The sequence below is a fragment of the Erpetoichthys calabaricus genome, chromosome 2 (genome assembly GCF_900747795.2).
Source record: "Erpetoichthys calabaricus chromosome 2, fErpCal1.3, whole genome shotgun sequence".
NCBI lineage: Eukaryota > Metazoa > Chordata > Cladistia > Polypteriformes > Polypteridae > Erpetoichthys > Erpetoichthys calabaricus.
This window is the reverse complement of record NC_041395.2, coordinates 68,318,665-68,344,399: the sequence shown is the minus strand read 5'-3', so window position 1 is coordinate 68,344,399 and position 25,735 is coordinate 68,318,665. Positions and strand designations below refer to the sequence as shown.

At 41.6% G+C, this 25,735-nt stretch overlaps 2 protein-coding genes and 1 long non-coding RNA gene across 5 annotated transcripts in view; 1 reads left to right on the top strand and 2 right to left on the bottom strand.

Annotated features, from left to right (window-relative positions):
- Window positions 1–4,760, top strand: part of cstf3 (cleavage stimulation factor, 3' pre-RNA, subunit 3) — a 122,022-nt gene extending 117,262 nt beyond the window's left edge. The window contains exon 21 of the mRNA XM_028793888.2: window positions 4,056–4,760. Within this exon, the coding sequence (XP_028649721.1) occupies window positions 4,056–4,258 (203 nt within the window). The 3' untranslated portion in view covers window positions 4,259–4,760. The remainder of the gene's footprint in view (window positions 1–4,055) is intronic.
- A 13,400-nt stretch (window positions 4,761–18,160) lies between these two features.
- LOC127526709 (uncharacterized) lies at window positions 18,161–23,113 on the bottom strand. The gene is made up of 2 exons (XR_007934141.1): window positions 18,742–23,113; window positions 18,161–18,707 (listed from the first exon to the last, which is right to left on the bottom strand). It is a non-coding gene; the product is annotated as an uncharacterized LOC127526709 (long non-coding RNA).
- A 1,424-nt stretch (window positions 23,114–24,537) lies between these two features.
- tcp11l1 (t-complex 11, testis-specific-like 1) overlaps window positions 24,538–25,735 on the bottom strand; it is a 53,272-nt gene continuing 52,074 nt past the window's right edge. For all 3 annotated transcript variants that reach the window (XM_028793885.2, XM_028793884.2, XM_028793887.2), the window contains one exon: window positions 24,538–25,705. In XM_028793885.2, coding sequence (XP_028649718.1) covers window positions 25,473–25,705 — 233 coding nt within the window. In that variant the 3' untranslated portion in view covers window positions 24,538–25,472. The remainder of the gene's footprint in view (window positions 25,706–25,735) is intronic.

The following is a 25,735-nucleotide window of genomic DNA, read 5'->3' as shown; positions in this document are numbered from 1 at the left end:
GGTAAGGTACAAATTACTAATGACGCCATATAAACACACACACACACACGACAACCGTTACAAGCTCTTTAGATAAATAAATACTTAAATAGGTAAATAAATATGCACACTTTGGGCTGAACAAAGAAGAAAATTAAAAGAAAATGTTCTAATTTGGCTTTCACAGTCAAAATGTGCCATTTTGCAGGTGAATTACTGTTGGTATATAGGAGTCCCAGTGGCATTTCTTGACACACTTCTGCCACATTATTTATTGACTGGAAATACTCAGTGTGAGTGTGTCAGAGAGAGGATGTGCAGCATTGTTCATAATGGCGTTCAGTTTTGTTTTAATTGTTCATCACAACCTTCATGGGGTCCAGAGTGCATCCCGTAACTGAGCTTGCCTGATTAATTAGCTTGTTGATTCAGTGGTACTCTCTTGAAGTGAAGTTACCAGCCCAGCAGACTGGCCATCACAGAGTTGTAGAAAATGTGAAGGATGTCACTTCCCACATTAAAAGAACTCCGTCTCCTAAGGGAATAGAGCCTGCTCTGCCCTTTCTTATACAGATTCTCTGTGATCCAAGACCAGTCCAACTTGTCATTAATGTGGATCCCCAAGTACTTGTAGGAATCGTCCACCTCAACATCCACTCTTTGAATAGTGACCGGATTCCTTGGTTTTGCTGATGTTAAGATGCAGACAGTTCTTTCTGCACCTAGAAGTTGTTCCTTTCATCAGCCGAATAGACAGAACAAATGCAATTATGAAGTGAAAAGTGCACTTCTGGTTAAAAAAAAGTTTCATATCCAGAACATGTGGGGAAAAAATACCAAAACAGTTTATTAAATCTCAAAAATGTAAACGTCATGGGGCACAAATGGTGTTCATGTAGCTAGGCCTACAGTCATGGCCGAAATTATCAGCACCCCTGCAATTTTCCCAGAAAATGCACCATTTCTCCCAGAAAATTGTTGCAATTACAGATGTTTTGGTATACACACATTTATTTCCTTTATGTGCATTGGAACAACGCAAAAAAAACAGAAAAAAAAAGCCAAATCTGACATCATTTCACACAAAACCCATAAACTGGGCTGGACAAAATTATTGGCACCCTCTACTTAATATTTGGTTGCACGCCCTTTGGAAAAAATAACTGAAATCAAGCGCTTCCTGTAACCATCAACAAGTTTGTTACACCTCTCAACTGGAACTTCCAACTACTCTTCTTTTGCAAACTGCTCAAGGTCTCTCAGATTTGAAGGGCACCTTCTCCCAACAGCATTTTTGAGAGCTCTCCATAAGTGTTCAATCGGATTTAGATCCGGACTCATTGCTGGCCACTTCAGAACTCTCCAGCGCTTTGTCTTCAACCATTTCTGAGTGCTTTTAGAGGTATGTTTGGGGTCATTGACCTGCTGGAACACCCATGACCTCTGACGCAGACCCAGCTTTCTGACACTGGGCCCTACATTGCGCCCCAATATCTGTTGGTAGTCTTCAGATTTCATGATGCCTTGCACACAGTCAAGGCATCCAGTGCCAGAGGCAGCAAAACATCCCCAAAACATCTTATAACCTCCACCATGTTTAACTGTAGGTACTGTGTTCTTTTCTTCGTAGGCCTCATTCCGTTTTCTGTAAACAGTAGAATGATGAGCTTCACCAAAAAGCTCTACCTTAGTCTCATCGGTCCACAAGACGTTCGCCCAGAAGGATTTTGGCTTCCTCAAGTACATTTTGGCAAACTCCAGTCTGGATTTTTAATGTTTCTGTGTCAGCAGTGGGGTCCTCCTGGCTCTCCTGCAATAGCGTTTCATTTCGTTCAGATGTCCACTGATAGTTCGAGCTCACACTGTGGCACCCTGAGTCTGCAGAACAGCTTGAATATGTTTTGAAGTTGATTGGGGCTGTTTATCCACCATTCGGACTATCCTTCATTGCAGTCTTTTATCAATTTTTCTCTTCCGTCCACGTCCAGGGAGATTAGCTACAGTGCCATGTGTTGTGAACCTCTTGATTATGTTGCGCATAATGGACAAAGGAACATGAAGATCTCTGGAGATGGACTTGTAGCCTTGAGATTGCTGATATGTTTCCACAATTTTTGTTCTCAAGTCCTCAGACAATTCTCTGCTCTTCTTTCTGTTCTCCATGCTTAGTGTGGCACACTCAGACACACAACAGAAAGGTTGAGTCACCTTTTCTCCATTTTAACTGGCTTCAGGTGTGATTGCTATACTGCCAGCACCTGTTTGTTGCCACAGGTGAGTTCAAGCGAGCATCATATGCTTGAAATAAAATGATTTACCAACAATTTTGAAAGGGTGGCAATAATTTTGTCTGGGCCATTTTTGGAGTTCTGTGTGACATAATGTCAGATTTGGCTTTTTTTCTCTGTTTTTTTGTGTTGTTCCAATGCACATAAAGGAAATAAACATGTATATACAAAAACATTTGTAATTGCAATCATTTTCTGGGAAAATTCCAGGAGTGCCGATTAATTTTGGCCATGACTGTATTATCTATTGAAAGGGAGATGAATGACTGTCTTACATTAAACCCACTTTTGTGTAGAAATTGAAATCTGATCAGTCGTGACACAGTAGTTTGGATATTATTTTATATTATAGTTTGATAAATTGGGATTATTGATTTGATGTGGATAAACCGCACAATCAAACAGCTTTGTCCACACACTGGCTGAAAACACATACGGTAATTCATAAATACAGTAATCCCTCCTCCATCGCGGGGGTTGCGTTCCAGAACCCCCCGTGAAAGGTGAAAATCTGCAAAGTAGAAACCATATGTTTATATGGTTATTTTTATATTGTCATGCTTGGGTCTCAGATTTGCGCAGAAACACAGGAGGTTGTAGAGAGACAGGAACGTTATTCAAACACTGCAAACAAACATTTGTCTCGTTTTCAAAAGTTTAAACTGTGCTCCATGACGAGACAGAGATGACAGTTCAGTCTCACAATTAAAAGAATGCAAACATATCTTCCTCTTCAAAGGAGTGCGCGTCAGGAGCACAGAATGTCAGAGAGATAGAGAAAAGCAAACAAATCAATAGGGCTGTTTGGCTTTTAAGTATGCGAAGCACCGCGGCACAAAGCTGTTACAATGAAGGCAGCAGCTCACACCCCCTCCGTCAGGAGCAGAGAGAGAGAAAAACAAACAGTCAAAAATCATACGTGCCCTTCGAGCTTTTAAGTATGCGAAGCACCGTGCAGCATGTCGCTTCAGGAAGCAGCTGCACAGAAGGTAGCAACGTGAAGATAATCTTTCAGCATTTTTAGACGAGCGTCCGTATCGTCTAGGTGTGCGAACAGCCCCCCTGCTCACACCCTCTACGTCAGGATCAGAGAAAGTCAGCGCAAGAGAGAGAGAGAAAAGTAAGTTGGGTAGCTTCTCAGCCATCTGCCAATAGCGTCCCTTGTATGAAATCAACTGGGCAAACCAACTGAGGAAGCATGTACCAGAAATTAAAAGACCCATTGTCCGCAGAAATCCGCGAACCAGCAAAAAATCCACGATATATATTTAAATATGCTTACATATAAAATCCGCGATGGAGTGAAGCCGCGAAAGGCGAAGCGCGATATATCGAGGGATCACTGTATAAAAGCAGCTGTGAGCTCCTGCTCTGGATAACCAGCTCCTGAAAGTAGGCCATTGTGAAAACGTGTTTGTGCATCAGGATGAACAGAGCGTGAATGACGTTCTTCTGGGTAATTTGTGGCGTGATGCCTCTGGTCAGACTACGCACTTGGTGGGCTGCTATTGTTTTGTGTTTGCATTTGAAACTCCTTTCCCTGCAAGTCTGATCTCCCTTTCCTCATCTTCACAATTGTGCCCATTTGAAGTGACTTTGCTCCATGCCATCGGTATGTTTTTTGAGTTTTATAGCTCCTTAAACATAGAAAGTTGTAAAGCTGGCTAATTAATGGTAATAAGCCCCCGTATGTGTGTATTTTGTGTCTGTTTTCCCCTAAGGCTTTTCTCGGTTTGCTGTGTTCTGTTCAGTTTACAGTTTGTTTTTTCATCTCTGTGTCCCCCTTAGCTGTCGATGCAGCGGTGGAACTCATAACAGGTAGGCAGCCTGAACTCATGGCAGAAGGCAACGGCCCCATAGAGAACAATACCATTGTTAACAAAGCCTTGAAGAGGCCCAGCGCCGACTCTGACGAGGAAGAAGAGAAGGGGGCCACGGCACCTCCTGTCCATGACATCTACAGAGCGCGCCAACAAAAGCGGATTCGATGAACAGCCGCTGAGCTCAGTCCCTGGCAAAGACTGTGTATGGAACATTTGAGAAGGTCCTCTTCAACAGTGTGCTAAAAGGACAGTAGAGGCCATGGAGGGAAAAAGGAAAAGTTGTGCCTGTTACTAAGAGGAAAAAAATGACAAAAGGACCAGACGTGTGTCTTATGTAAGAATGTACGCTCTGATTGCTCTGTCGAGCACCTCAACGGTTTTTAATGAAAAGCAAAAAAAACAAAAAAAAACCAGAAATGAAAAGAACACAAACTCCGCTTTGTTCTTGTCCGCTGTTTGATGCAGCCAGTCTTGTGTTTTTGTTTCATCCGTTTTATTTTGAAAACTGGGTGGCTTATACTGTATAGTTTTTAATGACATTCTTCGAATCACTATGAGCTTCTGAGTTTGCCATGTCGACATTCTTTGTGTATGGCAACGTTGAGTAATTCTGTTTTGTAGAAAGTCAAAGGAGTACAAATGACTCCTGAAAATAAAGACAAAAACCCCACACGTCTGCTGTTATTGTATTAATACACTGCTGGTGCTCACGTGGCTTATTGTAAGACATACAAATAATTCAAAATTAAAGACAACAACACGGCCGTTTCCGGAAAGCACTTGTGAGTTTCATTCTGGATGTTGACTGGATGGCCATTTGGCTCTGCTTGACACACTGCTGCAGGCCACACAGAAGATTCACATTTGCCACTTATTTTGGGTATTTTGGTTGTCCTCCTTGTAACTACATGTACACTTTATTGATTTATTTACCTTTATTTAGTTATAAAGACATTTCACGCATGTCATCTGGTGAAAGAAAGAGGAACCTGGCCAGCCTCCGGTTGGCTCTGGGCCTGTAAAATAGACCCCGGAGGTCTGTGTGAGGTCCTGTGTGGTGAATGTCACATTGTGAGTGACCACACGATGACCACAAGGCCCACACGAGTTCCTGCATGCACAGGTGTAAACCACTCGCTCCAATAGTCATGTGAAAAAGTAAGTGCACCCCATGGAAATTGTCACGTTTTTCATCATATGTGAACAAGCAAACATTAGATGTTCATGCAGGCAATGCCTGTCATTAATAAACGACACATCAGATGTACTTGCTGTATTCATTGTCATAACCTAAATTAACAAAAATGTAGGTTTATTGTGTAGAAAAAGTAAGTACACCCCTATATTTACAGTCATATGAAAAAGTTTGGGAACCCCTCTTAATTCTTTGGATTTTTGTTTATCATTGGCTGGGCTTTCAAAGTAGCAACTTCCTTTTAATATATGACATGCCTTATGGGAACAGTAGTATTTCAGCAGTGCCATTAAGTTTATTGGATTAACAGAAAATATGCAATATGCATCATAACAAAATTAGACAGGTGCATAAATTTGGGCACCCCAACAGAGATATTATATCAGTACTTAGTTGAGCCTCCTTTTATAAATATCACAGCCTCTAGACACCTCTGATAGCCTTTGATGAGTGTCTAGATTCTGGATGGAGGTATTTTTGACCATTCTTCATACAATATCTCTCCAGTTCAGTTAAATTTGATGGCTGCCTAGCATGGACAGCCTGCTTCAAATCATCCCATAGATTTTCGATGATATTCAAGTCAGGGGACTGTGACGGCCATTCCAGAACATTGTACTTCTCCCTCTGCATGAATGCCTTTCTAGATTTCGAACTGTGTTTTGGGTCATTGTCTTGTTGGAATATCCAACCCCTGCGTAACTTCAACTTTGTGACTGATGCTTGAACATAATCCTGAAGAATTTGTTGATATTGGGTTGAATTCATCTGACCCTCGACTTTAACAAGGGCCCCAGTCCCTGAACTAGCCACACGGCCCCACAGCATGATGGAACCTCCACCGAATTTGACAGTAGGTAGCAGGTGTTTTTCTTGGAATGCGGTGTTCTTCTCCCGCCATATAAAGCACTTTTTGTTATGACTAAATAACTCCATTTTTGTCTCATAGGCCAAAGCACTTTGTTCCAAAATGAATCTGGCTCGTCTAAATGAGCATTTGCATACAACAAGCGACTCTGTTTGTGGCGTGAGTGCAGAAAGGGCTTCTTTCTCTTCACCCTGCCATACAGATGTCCGTTGTGCAAACTGCGCTGAATTGTAGAACGATGTACAGATACACCATCTGCAGCAAGATGTTCTTGCAGGTCTTTGGAGGTAATCTGTGGGTTGACTGTCACCATTCTCACAATCCTGCACATATGCCGCTCCTGTATTTTTCTTGCCCTTCCAGACCTGCTGGGTTTAACAGCAACTGTGCCTGTGGCCTTCCATTTCCTGATTACATTTCTTACAGTTGAAACTGACAATCTAAACCTCTGAGATAGCTTTTTGTAGCCTTCCCATAAACCATAATACTGAACAATCTTTGTTTTCAGATCTTTTGAGAGTTGCTTTGAGGATCCCATGCTGTCACTCATCAGAGGAGAGTCAAAGGGAAGCACAACTTGCAATTGACCACCTTAATACCTTTTCTCATGATTGGACACACCTGTCTATGAAGTTCCAACACTTAATAAGCTAATAATACCAATTTGGTGTTGCAAGTAATCAGTATTGAGCAGTTACATACATTCAAATCAGCAAATTACAAGGGGACCCACATTTTTTCACAGCCAGTTTTTCACATTTGATTTAATTTCATACAACTAAATACTGCTTCACTAAAAATCTTTGTTTGGAAAACACCCCAGTACTCAGATGTTCCTAGGAAGTGAAAGACATACCACTGTTATCTTTTTTTGTTGACAGTACATTATTATGCAGGCTGAGAGGGGGTCCCAAACTTTCATGTGACTGTATCACCACTTCATATTCATAAAATTAGAATCCGGTGTTCCAATGATTAGAACCTTCTCATGGAGTTTACAGGAACTCTCTGATTTAAACCACAGATATCCTGGGTCTGGTGTTCTCTTTGCTATTGAAGTGTGTGGTATCATCATGCCAAGATCACATGAGGTGTTTAAGGCCCTCAGAAAGAAGTTTGTGGATGTCTAGGAGTCTGGCAGGGGATTTAAAAATTCTTTGAAACTCAATCATTCTACAGTAAGGAAAATCATCTACAACTGGCATAGATTGAAATGACTGCTAATTTATCCACAAATTGCTGGCCCAGTAAATTCAGCCCAAGATCTCGCTGTTCGACACAAAAAAAAAAATCTCCAAGAACCCTAAAATGTCATCACGGGATCCACAGGTAACTCTTGTATAAGTTGGTGTCAAAGTGCATGCATCTACAGTGAGAAGCAGATTGCACAAATTTGACCTCCATGCGAGGTGTGACAGCCTTTGTAGTGCTGCTCTAATGTTCTTTCTGGACACCAGTTTGTCAGTACATCTGGGCAAAGTCCAGGCCTTCTGTAACAATGTGCTCTTGACAGATGAATCAGATATAGAGTTGTTTGGCCACAGTAACAGCAGACATGTTTGATGCAAACCAAAGACGGCACTTCAGGAGAAGAACCTCATACCAGCTGTGAAGTGTGGTGGTGGAAATGTTATAGTTTGGGGTTGTTTTGATGCTGGAAGCCATTGAGCCAACTATGAATTTTGCATCTTATTTGAGGCCTTCTGTCAAAAAGGTGAACCAGAAATGGACTTTTCAGCACAATTGTGATCTGAAGCACACTAGCAAATCTACAGAGAAAATGGAGGGTTATGGACTGGCCAAGTCAAAGCACTGATTAGAAACCCTTATGGTGGGGAGGCACAGGCAGGGCTTGCAAGAAGACCCATAAGCATGTTGCGGTTGAAGGCAGTTTACATGGAGGAATGGTCAAGAAATGTCACCAAGCTGATGTCGGTGTAGGCCCAAGTGGGCTCTGTTCTGCTAGGCTTTTAGTGGCACAAATGGCCTGTTGAGACAGCAGACCTCACAGGGATGCAGAAATGCAGCTGCACCAGGCGGAGCCTTTCCTTCAAGAAGAGAACTTCAGCTCTGACACTCGGAGGGACTTCACGCTTCTAATTACGCTACAGAGGGCACAGCTAAGAGCCCAACAGCGAGCTGAGGAATGTGGCATTACAGCCCAGACAAAGGACCACTCAAGTCCTGCACTCGACCCCAGAACAGCTCCACACACCATCAGAATTCATCCTGGAAGACTTTGTATTGTTGTGACGGCTCTCAGGACCCTCTTGAGCCCACCACCTGCTGTAACATAACCTGGCAGATGAGGACACGCGGGGCAAGGGGTAGGTGAAATAGTGCCGGTGCTTTTATTAAAACAATCAATAACCATAATAAAAGAATAATCCATTAAAAATGCAATGAAAATTCAATAAACCGAATAATTTCAAGCAAAGTTAAAAACACGTACAGGAAACTAAACTGTCCTTTACAATTCTGAGCCCTGCTGCCAACGACAGTAGCTTAGAGCAAGTGACGCAGCAGACGGACGGGGCAGAGCTCAACGTGACTTACCTCTGCCATACCGGCAGCTTCTGTACCTTCTAGTGTTCTAGAAAAGCAAAGTTGAAGACCCCCCCAGAAACAGCCAACGAGAAGCAGCCTTAGCAGTCTGTTAGGAAAAGGAGGGGGAGAGCAGAGCAGATGCTGACGGAAAAGGAGGGAATTTGCATTGCTTTGATTGATTGGCATTCATAAAGTGCTTATTTAATTACCAGTTTTGCTTTCTGCAATGCCAGGGCTGAATTTGGTCATTTAAGGCTCCCACTTTATTTGCTTTAATCTTTCCCTGATTGGCAAGGGGGGATTCTATCCAGTGTTTAGACTTAATATACAGGTGACAGAAGCCCACAAGTTTTAAGAAACAGAATAATTTCATAAACACGAGGATAACAGAAATATGATAAGTGCATACGTACACGTCAGGGGGTCTGAAGGTGCATGAGAGAGTAGCAGAGAAGTGGGGGAGGGACTGAGGACTCAGTGGGGTAGCAGACAAAACCCCAGTTAGAGTAACTGGTCTGTACCAGGGATCTTCTTCAAGTCCTTACCTCAAGTCCTTGGATCTGGTTATGGACATGTTGACCAATGAAGGAATAGAGGAGGGCTTTGGAAGACAGAGATTGGTTGGGAGCAGGAGCCAATAGCACGAGATGCCACCCACCACTTGATGAACCACCTGGAATGGGACCCCAGTGTAGCAGGTGACATCTCGGTAGACAGAGAACTGAAGATAAATAGGAAGAAGAAGACGAGAGAATACAAGAGGTTTAATGATGATCTGCATTCAGATGTTAGCCATTGAAAGGAGTGGACAAATGGAAATATCTAGGAAATGTCTGAGATGGAAAACTAAATGCAGAGAGAACCCATAGAGTGCAGTGAGGATGGAACAACTGGAAGAAGACATGAGGAGTGTGAGTGTGTGATCGGAGAATTAAGGCCAAGGTTAAAGGTGCAGGTGTTAGAGCAGCAATGAGGTATGAAGATGAGATGCGACAGAAATGCGAATGTTAAGATGGATGTGTGGAGTTACAGGAAAGGACAGAATAAGAAATGAAACAATAAGAGTTACAACAACAGTGGAAGAGATTTCTAAGAAAGTACAGGAAAGAAGGTTGAAGAAGCATGGACACGTGAAGAGGAGAGACAAGGAATGTGAGGGGAATAGAAGTCCAGAGGAAGAGAATAACGAGGGAGGCCAAAGTGGAGGTGGATGGATAAAGTAAGAGGAGATCTGCAGGATAAGGGTGTGACTGGTGAGGAGGTGCAGGACTGAGCTGTAAGAGAGGGGGTTGATCAAGCACATCGACCCACCAGAGCAGTGGGACAAGATGAAGAAGATGACCACATGTACAGTATGTGTATTGACACAGAAGAGGCCGCCGCTTTACCGGCTGGAGATTGCAGTTGTAATTTTACGATACCAAGTCAACAAGCATGATGGCCGATGTTGGCATTGAAGTGTGACGTGGTCCTTTGTTTTTGGTGATGCTGCCGTCCTCCACTCGCTGTTGTTTTTTTGTGGCTGGCACAAGAGTGTCTGTGATGAAGTTCCCTTCTCAGACTGGGCTGAGGTTGGCAGGGCACAGTGGGCTCGGCTTCCAGGACCCCAGAGAGTAGAGATGGTCAGTGTTTAGGTTTCGGAGAGTGAACAGGATTGAGCGCAGCTCGAGGTCACCTCCACTGCCTGGTCACAGAAGTCTTAAAATGGCATTTCAATGAGGTTTCCACAGCGCCATGCCAGCTTTTACCCGTTTCACTTCTTAAACTGCTTACTAAAAGAACCCAGTGAGCTGGCGAGGTGCCACAGTTGTGGGTTTTTTTTGGGGGGGGGGGGGGGGGCGGAGAATTTTGTTTCTCTAAAGTGATGATGTGACAGATCACTGTGGGCCACCATCCACATGCCAGCTGCTGCTTGTATCTTTACTGCCTGGCAGGTTGGCACACATTTAACAGTAAACAAGCAGTTTTAAAGAGGGCTTTCTGCTGCCACGATGGTCACATAAACAGAAAGTAATTCTATTAAGAGGAAGCCAAAAAAAATAGTAAACTGCCTTGATAGCATAACGATTATATATTATATAACATAACTGTACACCAATAATAAACCTTTATCAGGCCTTCTGAAAACTGTAATGCCACAATGTCAGCAGCTACTGGGGGTCCACTGCTGGTGTCCACACACTTCTACCTTCCTGATGAACACAAGTTTGTGGAGAAAGAGAAATGGGGGCTGGCGCCAGGAGACACGGGGGGACGAGCAGCAGCTCAGCTCTGGACTTCGAGCCCCCACTTCAACAGCACGACCCACCAAAGTGCCAGCCATGTTGACAGCCAAACTATTTGTATGTCCAAAGTCAGGTTAAATACACTGGACATGAGCCACGACCCCGAGGGTGGGATATACGTCTCAGGAGGGGACGGCAGAGCAATTTGAAACAAAAAAAAAAAGTAGTAATATGGGGCTTAAATCACAGAAACATATCTGGGAGAAGCCAACAACCATGGAATGGGGAAGAAAAGGGGCTCAAAGACGCGGTCCACAGCCAGCAGAGGTGAGGACACCAAGCCTGTCCAAGCGCCATCTCGTCTGATAATCACAACATCTCAGCTCAGAACGACACTTCCAGAAATGTAGGAAAAAAATTAAAACTGCTCAAAAAAAATTAAAGGAAGACTATCTAATGAGAGCAGCAAGTCGATGAAACGTCTGGGCTATTGATCTGGTCAGTTAAGTAGCAGAGGGGGTTGTTAATCAGTTTCAGGTGCTTTGGTGGTAATGAAATTAAGAACAGGTGCACTAGAGGGGCAACAATGAGACGACCCCCAAAACAGGAATGGTTTAACAGGTGGAGGCCACTGACATTTTTCCCTCCTCATCTTTTCTGAGTTTTTTTACTAGTTTTGCCTTTGGCTACGGTCAGTGTCACTACTGGTAACATGAGGCGATACCTGGACCCTACAGAGTTTGGTGGCACAGGTAGTCCAACTTCACCAGGATTGCACATCAATACGTGTCATTGCCAGAAGGTTTGCTGTGTCTCCCAGCACAGTCTCACGGGCATGGAGGAGATTCCAGGAGACAGGCAGTTAATCTAGGAGAGCTGGACAGGGCCATAGAAGGTCCTTAACCCATCAGCAGGACTGACCAGTATCTTGTCCTTTGGGCAAGGAGGAACAGGATGAGCACTGCCAGAGCCTACAAAATGACCTCCAGCAGGCCACTGGTGTGAATGTCTCTGACCAAACAATCAGAAACAGACTTCATGAGGTTGGTCTGTAGGCCCGACGTCCTCTAGTGGGCCCTGTGCTCACTGCCTGGCACAATGGAGCTCGATTGGCATTTGCCATAGAATACCAGAATTGGCAGGTCCACCACTGGCGCCCTGTGCTTTTCACAGATGAGAGCAGGTTCACCCTGAGCACATGTGACAGACATGAAAGGGTCTGGAAAAGCCGTGGAGAACGTTATACTGCCTGTAACATAGTTCAGCATGACCGGTTTGGTGGTGGGTCAGTGATGGTCTGGGGAGGCATATCCATGGATGGACACACAGACTTCTACAGGCTAGACAACGGCACCTTCACTACCATTAGGTATCAGGATGAAATCCTTGGACCAATTGTCAGACCCTATGGTGGTGCAGTGGGTTCTGGGTTCCAGCTTGTGCACGACAATGCCCGGCCTCATGTGGCGAGAGTATGTAGGCAGTTTCTGGAGGATGAAGGAATTGATACCATTGACTGGCCCCCACGCTCACCTGACCTAAATCCAACAGAACACCTCTGGGACATTATGTTTCTGTCCATCTGACTCCGCCAGGTTGTACCTCAGACTGTCCAGGAGCTCAGTGATGCGCTGGTCCAGATCTGGGAGGAGATCCCCCAGGACACCATTTGTGGTCTCATTAGGAACATGTCCCCAACGTTGTCAGGCATGCATACAAGCACGTGGGGGCCATACAAACTACTGAGTATGATTTGGAGTTGCTGCAATGAAATTTTGGGAAAATGGACTGGCCTGCCGCATCATTTTTTCACTTTGATTTTCGAGGTATTTGAATTCAGCCCTCTGTAGGTTGATCATTTTCATTTCCATCAAACGATGAGGCATCCTTTCGTTCCTAACACATTACCATATCAGTAGAGATAGCTAGCAGGATTTTTTTTCCATCTGATGTGTTTTTAGTGTTCCTTTAATTGTTTTGAGCAGTTTATATATACTGTAACACACTCTTATCTATCTATATGACAAATAAATGCATTGTAGTGATGGTGTAGCACAGACCCAGCCTGCTCGTCCTCCCTCATGCCAAAGATGTACGTGTCTGACTAAGTGGCCCACCATGTGTTGAGTGTGTGTAAGACCAGACCCTGATGAGGGCTTCCTCCTGTCTTGCCAGTGCCACTGGGATGAGCTCCATCGTGGGTTTAAGGGGTGGCTGAATGGCCCACCGCATGTCTGCTCATTCATCTCCTCCAGGATGTGCTCCCAGGCTGCAGATGGCCGTCTGTGCCTTAGCGTAACGCTGACGAATCCTCAGCCTCTTAAATGGTAAAGTTGCGTGTGATGAACTGAGAAGGGTCAATCTGCGATTCAGGAGCTCAACTGAACAGCCAATCAAACTGCCCATTTGCGTCACGTGGTTTACTCCAATCAGTCCTACTACACCAGTCGGCATCACTCCTGTGTTAGATGAGCCTCGCTGTGATGAGAGGGGGTTTGTAGCGTTCCTTACCTTTACATTTACATTTTTGGCGGACACCTTTATCCAGCTTACAACATTTATGATGCATTTGGTTTCATTTCTTTTTAATTTTCCAATCGGAGCACAAGCAGGCCAAGCTCAGGGTCACACAGTGTCAGTAGTAGGATTTGAACCCACAACCTTGGAGTTTGAAGGCCAAAGCCTTCCCCACTACACCACACTGCTTGTACTACTTTTGTTCCATATCTTAAATACATAATCAGGGGTCCCGGGCTCTGAGTGGGTGCAGGTCCACCTGTGACGTTGCCTAGGTTGCTTGACTGATGGTGCATTCACATGCAAATGCGAGCAGGTCGGTCAAGTGCTTCATTCACACCTCGGAGTAGGCAGAGGACAGCAGCCGCACCCAGGAGGGGCTGGAAAAGGAGCCTGCATGGCGGAATCAGAAGAGCAAAAAGTTGAGGATGAAAAACGAGAACGAAGGAATGAAAGTGAACACTGAAGAAAGGCAGGATGGTGAGGATTGGAGGCAGGTGGGTGGCAGTGAACTGGCACAGGGGCCGAGTGTCTGACGGGCTGAGGGAGACGTGATTGAGAGTCCGACCCCGGGCCAGAGGGACAACTGCACCGGTCAGCGGGCGTCTCATCAGCTTATCTCATCAGGGCCATTGCAGCACGAGGTGACGGCAGATTTTAGGAAGAGGCATTGAGGTGTGTGACTGTTCTACAAGAAGAATCTGCCTGGGACTTTAACCTCATTTTCTTTATTGATTTGATCCTCCACCTTGCACATCTTCTAATTGGTTTACTTATTTATTGACTATTTAGAGATGCACTGCACTTCTGAACGCTGCTTGTTTGTTGTTTTAAAATAAAAGCACTTAACCCATCTGCACCAACTCTTTGCTGATGTTGTGAATCCTCATTTGCCAGGTTCCTCCTCACTTATGTCATCGACATTTCCGGGTTCACCTCGGGGAGTGTGGAACCCACCCAGACTGTCACACTCCCACAAGTCTAGTGTAAGGACATCACCTGAGAAGAGAGCGAGAGGAACGCCTTGAAATGACCCAAATGGCGTATTGCAGACCATCACTGATGTGTAACACAAAGGATGGTAATCATCATCATCACTCTGCAATGGAGCGATGCACTGGAGGTCTGCAGCTTGACCTTCAATGAATCACCGACTACGTGACATGTCAGCAGGTCAGCTTTGCCAGGCTTGTTTCTCTGTGCTGTTCTTTCTTATTCTATTTTAACTGTAATATCATGATGGCACACTGTCAGTGCAAAGGGGGAAAAGAGAAGCACACAAAAAGGACCTAAAGGCCCTATCCAAATTTTCTAAGGCAGACCAACAAGATGGTGGAAGAGCATCTGCATCTAAGAAGGAAACATCCGATGCTGCAGTCTGATAAGCTGTGTTAACATCTCTAAAGGTCCAGTACATGTGTTCATGAGGTCCAAGTGTCTTGGATTCAAAAAGCTAAAGCAAGCACCGCTATTGGCCAGACAGCCCTGCATGCAGACAAGCTCTCCTCATGCAAGTCGCCCATTTGTGTCGTGTAAGCCAAGTAGACAGACAGGAATGCTAGATGGAGGGCCTGTTCAGACAAACTCCAAATGACCTTCAAATGTCCAATTCTGTCATCCCACCAGCAGGTCCACCAACCAACACTAAGCCAGACCTTCATTGTCTGCACACTCGTCAGCAGGATGGCTATGTTAATGTCATCAGACCACTAAGGCCTTAAAAAAACAGCAAAAAAGCTCCTCCACCATGCCGTCACGAATGGCAGGACTTAACCTGAACTTGTTAAGAAACAGACCAGGTCAGTTGACGTCATACATTCAGCAAACGCTGGCTTGAGTTGGCTACGTGGGAGGGGACAATGGAGTACAGCAAAACAGCCAACATTCTGCAGCTCAAAATCGAGATCCCTCGAGGTCCACAATATGCATGTGTACACCACCAGCAGCCCCCAGTGTCCTTCAAAAGTACATTCAAGATGGCTGGACAATCTACTCCAGACTTCAGCACTTTACCAAAGTCTTTGTAGCGAACGTTTAAAGTGTACGATGCCCTCCATATTCTTAAAGAGCTATAAGCTTACATCCTAAGATACTGAGGCCTCTCTCACTAGAAGGGATGTCTGTAAACATAAGGCTGGCTTTCATGGAAGGAAAACCCTGATCTAGAAGAACAAAGTGAAAGGCTAACCACTTAAATAAAAACAATCACGGCATTAAAACACTCCGGTCAAATCTGGCGAAGACTTGATATGCATGTGAATATACTGCATGTACACATGTAATGCGCGGGCTGGTGACTGTGCTTGTTCCACCATCTTCTGGTAAAACGGAGTGTGTGGTGTCAGTCACACCGATTTGGTCCAATGTGGTCGCCCTCCTGAGCAGAGAGACAGGAAGGGGAGGAGTCACGGCATGCTTAATAAAGGAATGCCCCACCCAGAAATGGTGACTTTTTTCTCTGATACTCACCTCTTGTTGTTTGTCATGATGCTGTTTTCACAGAGAATGGAAATAAGAAAGTTACTGAACAACAGCGAGCCATGTCAAAACATCCACAAAACGAATCTCGAATTACTTGCGTCACATAATCCACAGGTCAGGTATCCTTTAATAAGCCATTGCACCACAGTGAAGCGCACAAGCGAGAATGAGCTTTTGAATTGAGGAGCCGTCTCAGCTCTCATTCATAGAGCATGTGGACACACCAGTGGACAGTTAGTGGCTACGGGGGGGGGGGGGGGGGCTGACTTACATTTGAATATTCAAACCTATTATTGAAAAATCTGCCTAACAAAGAAATGAAAATGTATTCTTCATTTCTCTGTTCTACCAAAACTAAAGACAAACCAGTGACCTCTGAAAGTTCACTTTTTACCATTATAATATTTTAACGGCCAGTGTCTCCACTGCACATTTGTTCCTTATAGTTATGACATCCTTTCATGGTTCCAGACTCCTCAGTGGTCCACATGAGAGCCGTGTGAGTACTGCTCTGATTCTAGTTCACACTCCCTGTGCGTTGCTTTTTCATTGTTTACACACTGATACAGTATGTGGGCAGCAGCAGAACGGCGACGTGACTTCAAATACCAGCTTCTTGTATGAGGAGGATGAAGCTGCTAAGTTGTGCTCTAGTAGTCCGTGTATTGCTGTCTGAACGTTGGAGTTTGGTTCAGGGCCATCTTAACAGCATCAAAGGCCCCCGGGAAAAGTAGTGCAAAACAGAGACATACATAGGCAACAGAAACATCGTGGGCCCCTATGCCCCTGGCCAGTGCCAGTGCCCACTGTGCCCATTCGTTAATACGGCCCTGGCTTTGTTACATTGTATGAAAATGGCAACAGATGGGATGGTAAAAGTGCACTAGCAAAATGTTTATTTTTTCACTTTTTTTAAAACACTTAAAATGACAATAAACATTGTTTGAAACTGTAATGCAGAGCTTAGGCATACTGCTAATTGAATTGTAAATCAAAGGGAACATTAAGAATATTTTAGGTAATTTACACAAAATGACGTATGATGTAAAAACACCACGTATTACTAATTCAAATAACCAGATATGAAGTAGCCTGGGCTGTGAGCACACATCCTGGCTGGTGCTATAATGAGTATTGTGGTACAGCCGGGCTGCGGCTCACCGATAGGTGGCTAATTTGAAATAGATAATCGCACCCCTTGAAGGTGCGGGGGGTGTTTGAGTGGGAGTGCATTTCGCTCGGCAGTTAATGGAGGTCTGGCTGGCAGATCAGTTAGGCGTCTCAAAGATGCCATAGAGGGAGCAGCTCCTCACACCTGCACCAAATTAGGCAGCAGAGGATAAAGGAGCAGGACGGCAAAATAAAATTAAAATGAAAGAGATACAGTACTAAAGTTAATGGATGGAGAAAGAGCCAGTGCAAAACTGAAGGAAGAAGGTGTACGGGAATGTGAGCCCTGGGAGAGCAGCGTGTGGCCGGCACTCAAGGGGGCTGTGGGTTGCTCCTGCTAAGCATGGGAGCAGGACCATCACAATTACTCCAGAAGACTCCCCCACAAGGCTGAAGATGGCAGCAGGTGTCAAGGGAGTGAGGGCGCAGTGACATCCTGTGGAACGCCAGGGGATGGACGGCGGGGGCACAAGCAGGTCTGAAGGTTGTCTGTGTCTGTTGGTTGACGTCTCTCCCTGCTGCAAGATCTGAATAGGGTAAGCCAGAGAGACGTCGGTTTTAAAGGGACGCACAAAGGCTTCAGAGATTTTAAAGGACAGCTTCCTGAAAGTATTTTAACACTCGTGTTATGGAATAATTATTGACTGGTTTTAATATCCACATTTACAATGTTCTATGGATTATTTATTTAAAGAAGAAGATTGCACTGCACTGGTGGACACTGTTTTGGATTTGTTTTTGATAACAGCATTATGTCACTTATGCACCTACCCCTTGGCTGGATGTTGGTGTCCTCATTTGCTGGTAACGTTATCGGCGGTTGCAGGTTCAAGAGGCTCCCAAATGGCAAATGGGGGCAGGGAGCCAAACCACACTGTCACAAGTATGCACGTCAAAAAAGCTGTCGACCCCCACGTACTGTTGTATTCCTTCAACAAGTGGAGGACAACAAACCAGGAGAATCGAGAGAGAAAACCCAACAGCTGGGCTTACCGGTGGCTGCCTGTCCAAGAGAGGAACTCCGCGTGGCCAGTAAGGCTCTTTCTGTAAGACACATCACACAAATACCAAGGTTAACAACAATTTTATTTATTAATGAGCATTACATGTATTGTTGCAGAGCGTAGCATTAACAAAGCGGTGTGTGAATAAAATCTCAACCTTTAAATGTTTAAAATTGAAGCTACTAGAGGATGTGTGCACAGAGATGTTTCAACATGCAACGTTTCCTGGCAATTCCTGTTTTAGTCGTGCCAGTTCCTGCTTCTGATCTTCTGATGAGTCAAAATTCCAATTAAAGAGGCGTGCAATTATTTTTTGGCTAGCTGGAATCTGACTTGCAGGCCTCTGTAATCACATATGAAACTTTCACAAATTAATTTCACTAGGAAGAATTCTAATTTAAATTACATTGTTAGACATACTAAAATGTAACTTTGAATTGTCAGAATATAATTAGGATTAGTCAAAGAAACAACCTGACATTTTGGTTTATGTTGTAAAAGTTTTCTAAATGACTTCTATGGGAATTCAATCAGAAATATTTCTATTTATATTTTGACCGGTTAAAATGACCTTTTATATATTTCTTTACATCTGTAACACTAATGACGGCTAGTCAAAATGGAATTTCAGGTTTCCAGGCCACTGAAAAGTCAACTGGACTAGTCCCAAAATTGGAACTGGAGATACGGCAACTTAAACTCTAATTAGCCAGACGTCTGTAATTAGAATTTGGATTAGTAAAAAATATTATATACATCAAAAGTATGAACTGGCAAGAATGAACAGGAATTCGTGTTAAAATGTCTTGGTACACACATCAGTAAGAATTACAGGAATCTGAAACTCATTATTGACTAGTCAGAGGACAAATATGAAACATCTAAAACGTACTTTGTGAAGTATACAACCGCAGGACCTTCCCTTGAGCTTCTAAGGAGTCTGAGATATCTGTAGTTATAGTTCTGTTTTAGACATTCAAAACATAATTTAGACTGATGCTGCCAGTATTTAAAGAAACAAATACCTTAACTACAGTTTAACTTAATGGATAAAATTAATCACAGTGCCTTCAACCCAGAAGAACGGCGTCAATCACAAGAAGACAGGGGTGAGAAAAAGTAGGTTTACAGTTATTCATATGGAAAAAAAATATGCAGGTTATGATTATTACAACAGCTTAAACTTTTATTAACTCAAAAGAATAGCACAGTGCTCAAATTGCCACTCAAATTATGCATTCTTGCAGTCTACTTGCTAATAACAATAATAATATGTAGAATAAAGAAGACTAATAATACAGATAAATAATACAATAATTAATAATACAAGAATAAACTGTGTTTGATGTACTCACAACTGTAAACATCCTTTAGCTGCTTGTTGTAATTGTCACTGCTATGCTGTGGTTTGAAGATGAGACTCTCAGAAATTCTCCAATCTGGAGTTCAGTGTTGCATCCGCAGCACAGGCCTTTCAATGACAAAGCTGCGCTAGCGCCAAGTTCCAATGAGGGCATCGGTACAAAAGAGCGAGCCTTTGGCTGCAGCACTAAAAGTGAAGTGATGCTGAAGAGGAGGAGGGACATTTGCAGTCACACCGTCAGGCTGAGGTGCACCACACAGCTCAGTGCACCCCACACAAGCAAAAACAAGCCTCAAGCTTTTGTCACGGTATGTTTTTATTCTATTCTCTTTGGTTCTACAGTCGTTTTATTTCGACACAGTTGATCTACCCCTAATAAAGAGAATTCCAAAAGTGACATATGTTGATACTAATAGTGGGATTTTTTCTCAGAACTTTTGTCGAAAGCAACAACTATGAGTAGCCCATTCAACTATTAATGCTGCCAAAATGATTAGCCTGACAGGTCCACCAGTCAGCCATCAACATCAAGTCTTGTTCAGTCCCAGACACAGGTCTGAAGTTTTCTCACAATGACTTGACTTTTCTTATAGATAATGTTTGTTTTGCATGTGCTATATGGCTTCAGCGTCTCATTTAATATGCAATATATAAAACAGCATTCTAATAAAGTCATTTAAGACTGCTATATACAACGCCACAATTTGTATTTTAAAATTTAAACGAAAAGTGTTCAAACAGGTTGGTGTGTAAGCGTTATGTGTGTTTACCCTTTAAGAACAAAGTACAGTTAAGAGATCAGAGACTCATATCTTTAAGGGACACATTTGGCTGTTTAACTATCCAGACAACATAAAAGGGATTCAGAAGATTTCTGATCTCAAAAGGAAACGAAATTGCCTTAAATACCCCTGACGACATTTTCAAAGGTGGTTTATTTTCACATGAGCCTTCTCATACCAGACGCAAGCGTCTATACCTCAACAGCTAAACAAGTCCACGGAATATTAATTAATTTAACTCATTTGGAGCACATTTTCCAAAAGCATTGTATTATTAAAAACATCATAAACTTCAGCCTAAGATTAACTGTTAATTTAATTATGTTTTTCAAAATCCATCATAACTAAAGAAGCTTGTTAAATCCTTCATGATATATTGTTTGTGCTTTCCAATCTACTCGTTAAGCTAAGCGCTGCTTATACTGGCTGACTCTTGAGCTAAGTGTGGTCACTGACTCCGAATATGTTAAAGTCACATCAAGACATACTTAGATATACTAAGATTTACCTTAACATTATATCATTTTCATGAGGAAATGTGTTAATGTATTGGTATTATTGTATTTTATATATCAACTGTTAGGTTTATTGAAATAATTTAAACTAATAATCACAAATGTATTAAGTTGATCATATTTCTATGTTCTTTAAAACTTTTGAAGAATCTGTGTTCTAAGTTGCAGCAGGCTTTACTTTTACTTTTAACGTCTTCTTTATTAAAGTGTGATTTTGTTTTCTACAGAGTGTGTTTGTCATAGAAACAATAGGTGTCTGACTTGTGTTTGATAATGTAATAAACAATAAGGACAAAGCCTGTTATCATATTATGTTTGACTTCATACTACATTTCACAGCTTTATTTCATCCAAGTAAAGACCAAAAATGCCACCTTTAATGAAAGCATTGCCAATCAAATGTTTTTCAGCTGACTTATTATGCTTTTCTGTAGGCAAGTTTACGTTATCCTCATTCATAAAGTGGCCCATTAGTCTTTTATGCAAGATAGATAGATAGATAGATAGATAGATAGATAGATAGATAGATAGATAGATAGATAGATAGATAGATAGATAGATAGATAGATAGATAGATAGATAGACAGACAGACAGACAGACAGACAGACAGACAGACAGACAGACAGACAGACAGACAGACAGACAGACAGACAGACAGACAGACAGACAGACAGACAGACAGACAGATAGATAGATAGATAGATAGATAGATAGATAGATAGATAGATAGATAGATACTTTATTAATCCCAAGGGGAAATTCACAAGAGGTACCCTGCTGCAGCAGGACACAGCCATACTTCAAAGTTGTTTGTACTGAATATGTTGCAATAAACCCAGAAGTCAATCAAAAGCAATGGTGTTTTTACATACCCAAGGGTGTTTTTTTTTCAGGCAAGTTATAACTTTACGTATTGTCTGCTCTCTTTCATAATTACAATATTCAATTTGCATATGTATAAGCCAAAGCAACTGGCACTTCATAGCATGAGTGAATCTGCTTTTATCAAAGATCTCACCGACGTCAAGCCGCACACTGTCAAAGACTCATTACCAGTGGATAGCTGAGGTTTAAAGCATTCCAGTGATGTATAACTGTCTATGACTGGTCATTTGTACTACATGTCACAACTGTGCGTAAAAAGCAGGCCATAATTTTGATTCTGTGACAACTCATCTTTACACATCATCACACACAAAGCTTGAGTCAGATTCTGATCAAAGTTATGAGTGTTTTAAGAAAGTTGCATTTGCTGAAGGACTCATTGCTATACTTGACTTGGAAGTACTGTACAGTATAACTTTGAAGCATTGTGGCGTGCACCTTTACAGTTCAAGCGTCATGGATTCAATTACCACACCTGGACGCTATCTGCTGCACATACTCCCTTTGTTAGTTTTCTGAGAAGAGCTCTTCCAGTTTCAACTTAAGAGTACCTCCAATGTTTCTTAGCATACTAGTGAGTACTGAAACACCATACCTGCTCAACTCAGACGTTTCATGTGAGGTAAAGCAGCACCCAACCCACCCCTCCATCGACTGTCATTGTATCTGTAATATGATGCTTGCATTACTGGGTAGTGAACACAAAAAAAAATAAAAAACAAAAAAAAAGACACTTGAGCTTGTGATTTGTTCACGGTGTAATCCTCTCTCCCACCACCCTCTCATCAAAGGAGTCGATAATGCTGTGCAATATTTATCCTATTTCTAATCGTGCTTGCTTAAATACCTTATTCACCCCAATGTAGAAACTAGTGAAATTACAAGAGGGGAAATATAATCAAAGAACCAGGAGAAGGAAGGTGCTGTCATGTCATTCCCATCAATGGGGGGGTAGAGAGGATTATACTGTGAATAAGTCCAACTCCAGGCCTTTTATTGTGTTAAAAAATGCTTTAGTTGCCTCACATTTTTATGCAATCGTTTTGTTCACCCCACTGAATTAAAGCTGAAAGTCTGCACTTCAACTGCATCTGAGTTGTTTCATTTAAAATTCATTGTGGTACAGAACCACAATTAGAAAAAAGTTGTCTCTGTCCAAATATTTATGGACCTAACTGTACTCTGTTTATTCCAGATGTAAAATACAAGAAAAAAAGCCACACTTAAAAATAAATAAATACACACTAAACCTTTGTGGGGCCACTGCTACAAAAGGCAGGAGAAGTTGTGTGAATGGCAGCACAAAAGTCCCAATCTACTGCACATGCTGTCAGGTGTCTCTGTGTCAAGTGGTAAACTGATGTTGTTTCAAGGACTGGCATCAAAAATCATTTTGAAAGTAAAGGTTTGGATGAGTATTTATGTATATATATATATATATATATATATATATATATATATATATATATATATATATATATATATATATATATATATATATATATATATATACACACATACATACATATTCACACACACATGCATACATATACATGCATATACATATATGCTGCTTCAAGGTGATATACAGTGTGCGTTTGTAGCTTTTTATTCCAAAAAATATATAACTGCAACTGGAATATTTGCTTTGAAAGACAGTTTATGTGCAAGTGACTAAATCTTTCCAAAAAGGTGGACACATTATGCCAAGCACTAAAACTTAGCCACGTTATGGGATGTGACATTTAAATTGGTACAATAATAGCTGACAAATTGGGGCACAAAAGAAACTTGATTCCGTGGTTGTGCACCATAAAATTTCTCGATTATTTACTGTAAAATCCATTTTTTTTACATAAATCACTTTTTGTGTTATATTTAGTTGATACTGGTGTAAAGAAAGGTTTTTAATCATATAAATACTTTCTTTTAAATTTTTGGAGTGTTGTACTCACTACTCTTCATCCATTTGCAGCTCCTTTATTACATAAGCTGAATAATAGCTGTTTATTTCTAGGCATGTAACTTAGACTCAGTAATGCCAAAAGCCCCCTTAGGGCATAAGGGGTTAAGAGGGTTTTTTTGTGGAAATGCACAAAAAAATAGTTTAAACATTACACTGCTTTGTAAAACTGCTTGTCAATCACGAAGACTCACTGTTTTTGGGAAACACACCCCAATTCCATTATGACACGTACATCTTTATGAGTCATATGTCATCTTGATTAAGAATCTGTTTGACAAATTTCACTAACTCTTGGATCTAATGTAATTGTTAAGAGTATCATGTGGATACACACTAAGCAAATTATTTTAATGCTAACATGGCTTTCATTTAAAGTCTGCTGTATATGTGGTTGAAATGAACATTAAAACTTCGTATTATTTAAAGTGCATCACAAATTAATTACGAGCAGATAAATTTTTCTTCAGGCTGAAAGAAATACCCACAGGTCAGTAACATTTATCATCTGACAGACTGCTGACACATAAAATGCTTTATGTTTTGAAACTTAGCCAAAAATATTACTACTTTTATGAAAATAGGATATCTAATCCAAACATAAAACCTCAAAGATGTAAGTGCAAGAAAAAAAATTCAAACAATGTAATCATTACTGATGCCAAGCAACAACCTGGCATTCTCAAGACCTTGCCATCTATAAATACAGTACATCTTACATTCTCTAAAATGGTTATTTCAACTTTCATTCTTAAAAAAAATACAAAAAAATATCCAGTAGCTTTTAAGACAACTCTTAAGTTTTAAAAGTGCAAAGTACTCAGAACTTCATAGTCATACAGTTAACTTAATATTGATAGAATAATAAAAAAAAAAGTTTGTTTTTTTAAGGTAAAGTCTTTTTAAATATAAAAATCATAACAGACATGTCAAAAGTATTATCATAATTAATCTTCACATTGCTTACATTCTTTTACAGTCTTTGCAAAATCTTTCAAAATATAGTATCAAAATAAAAAATTACTGTGGAACATAACAAAAAATTATGATACATATCTCACATAATTCCAGAATTTGGTTATTAGGCACAGCCTCGACATTCAGCTTTATTTCTATCTTGTGAACAGCCTTCAACATGCAGATTTGCAGGAAATTACATATACTGGGTAGGCTGTGACAATAAGATCTATGACTTGCTCATCATGGTGAACTTTCTGGACAGAACAACCACCAAATGCAGCTGTCTAAACACAGTGACAATGGTCCTTTTCATAGTTATTCCAAAGATATTTTATTATGTTCCAGAAAGACTTGTGTAGAGCCAAAGTTCACTCTTCTTTGAGAACACAGATGTCCACGTTTCATTAATTCTCATTTTATACTAAAATGGAATTCCACCATTTGAAATAATGTATCCCCTATGGAAAGAGGATGGGTGGAGTGTTTAAAGTACAAAATCAAAATAAGCCCACACACATCCTTTATGCAGACCTAAATAAAGATGTTCCAAGGTGTTATTTCTGTCACAATAAAAGATGTGCTCCGTTGGACACCATGACTGTTATTACCAAAAGCACAGACTAAAGACTGCCACTAAGTTGAGTTTACAACAAGAAAAAAATCTAACTTGCAAATATTTTTGCACAGTTTGCATTGGGTATAGAAACTTGTCACAATTTTGTTCACTAATTAATTGACCATGTCTTAAAATATTAAAGATTTACTGTAATGTATTCCCTTTTCTTTAAATGCGTTTTCCAAAATATAAATAAGTTGCTTTGGAAAGTGCAATGTTAAAAAAAAGAATTTTGACTTAATTTAATTCTTCTAATGAAGAATAATCTAAGATAGACTAAAATTTTAGCTTTACTCCACAGATTTTCTTAGTGAGAAAACTGGGTGCTTGCTTTTTATGAGGACGCTGAGAATTCTATCATAGTATGGACTAAATACCATCTTATTGTAGTTGACCAGTCGACTGAATTTGACAGCTATTTCAACTAATTCCATCCGAACTGGTTCAAGGCCCCCTGGAACAGGACTGGACTTCTGGCAGCTGGCTTCAATGTAACATTTTAGGAAGCTCTGAATGCGTGATCCTGGGGATACAAAAGGATATTCATGTTAAC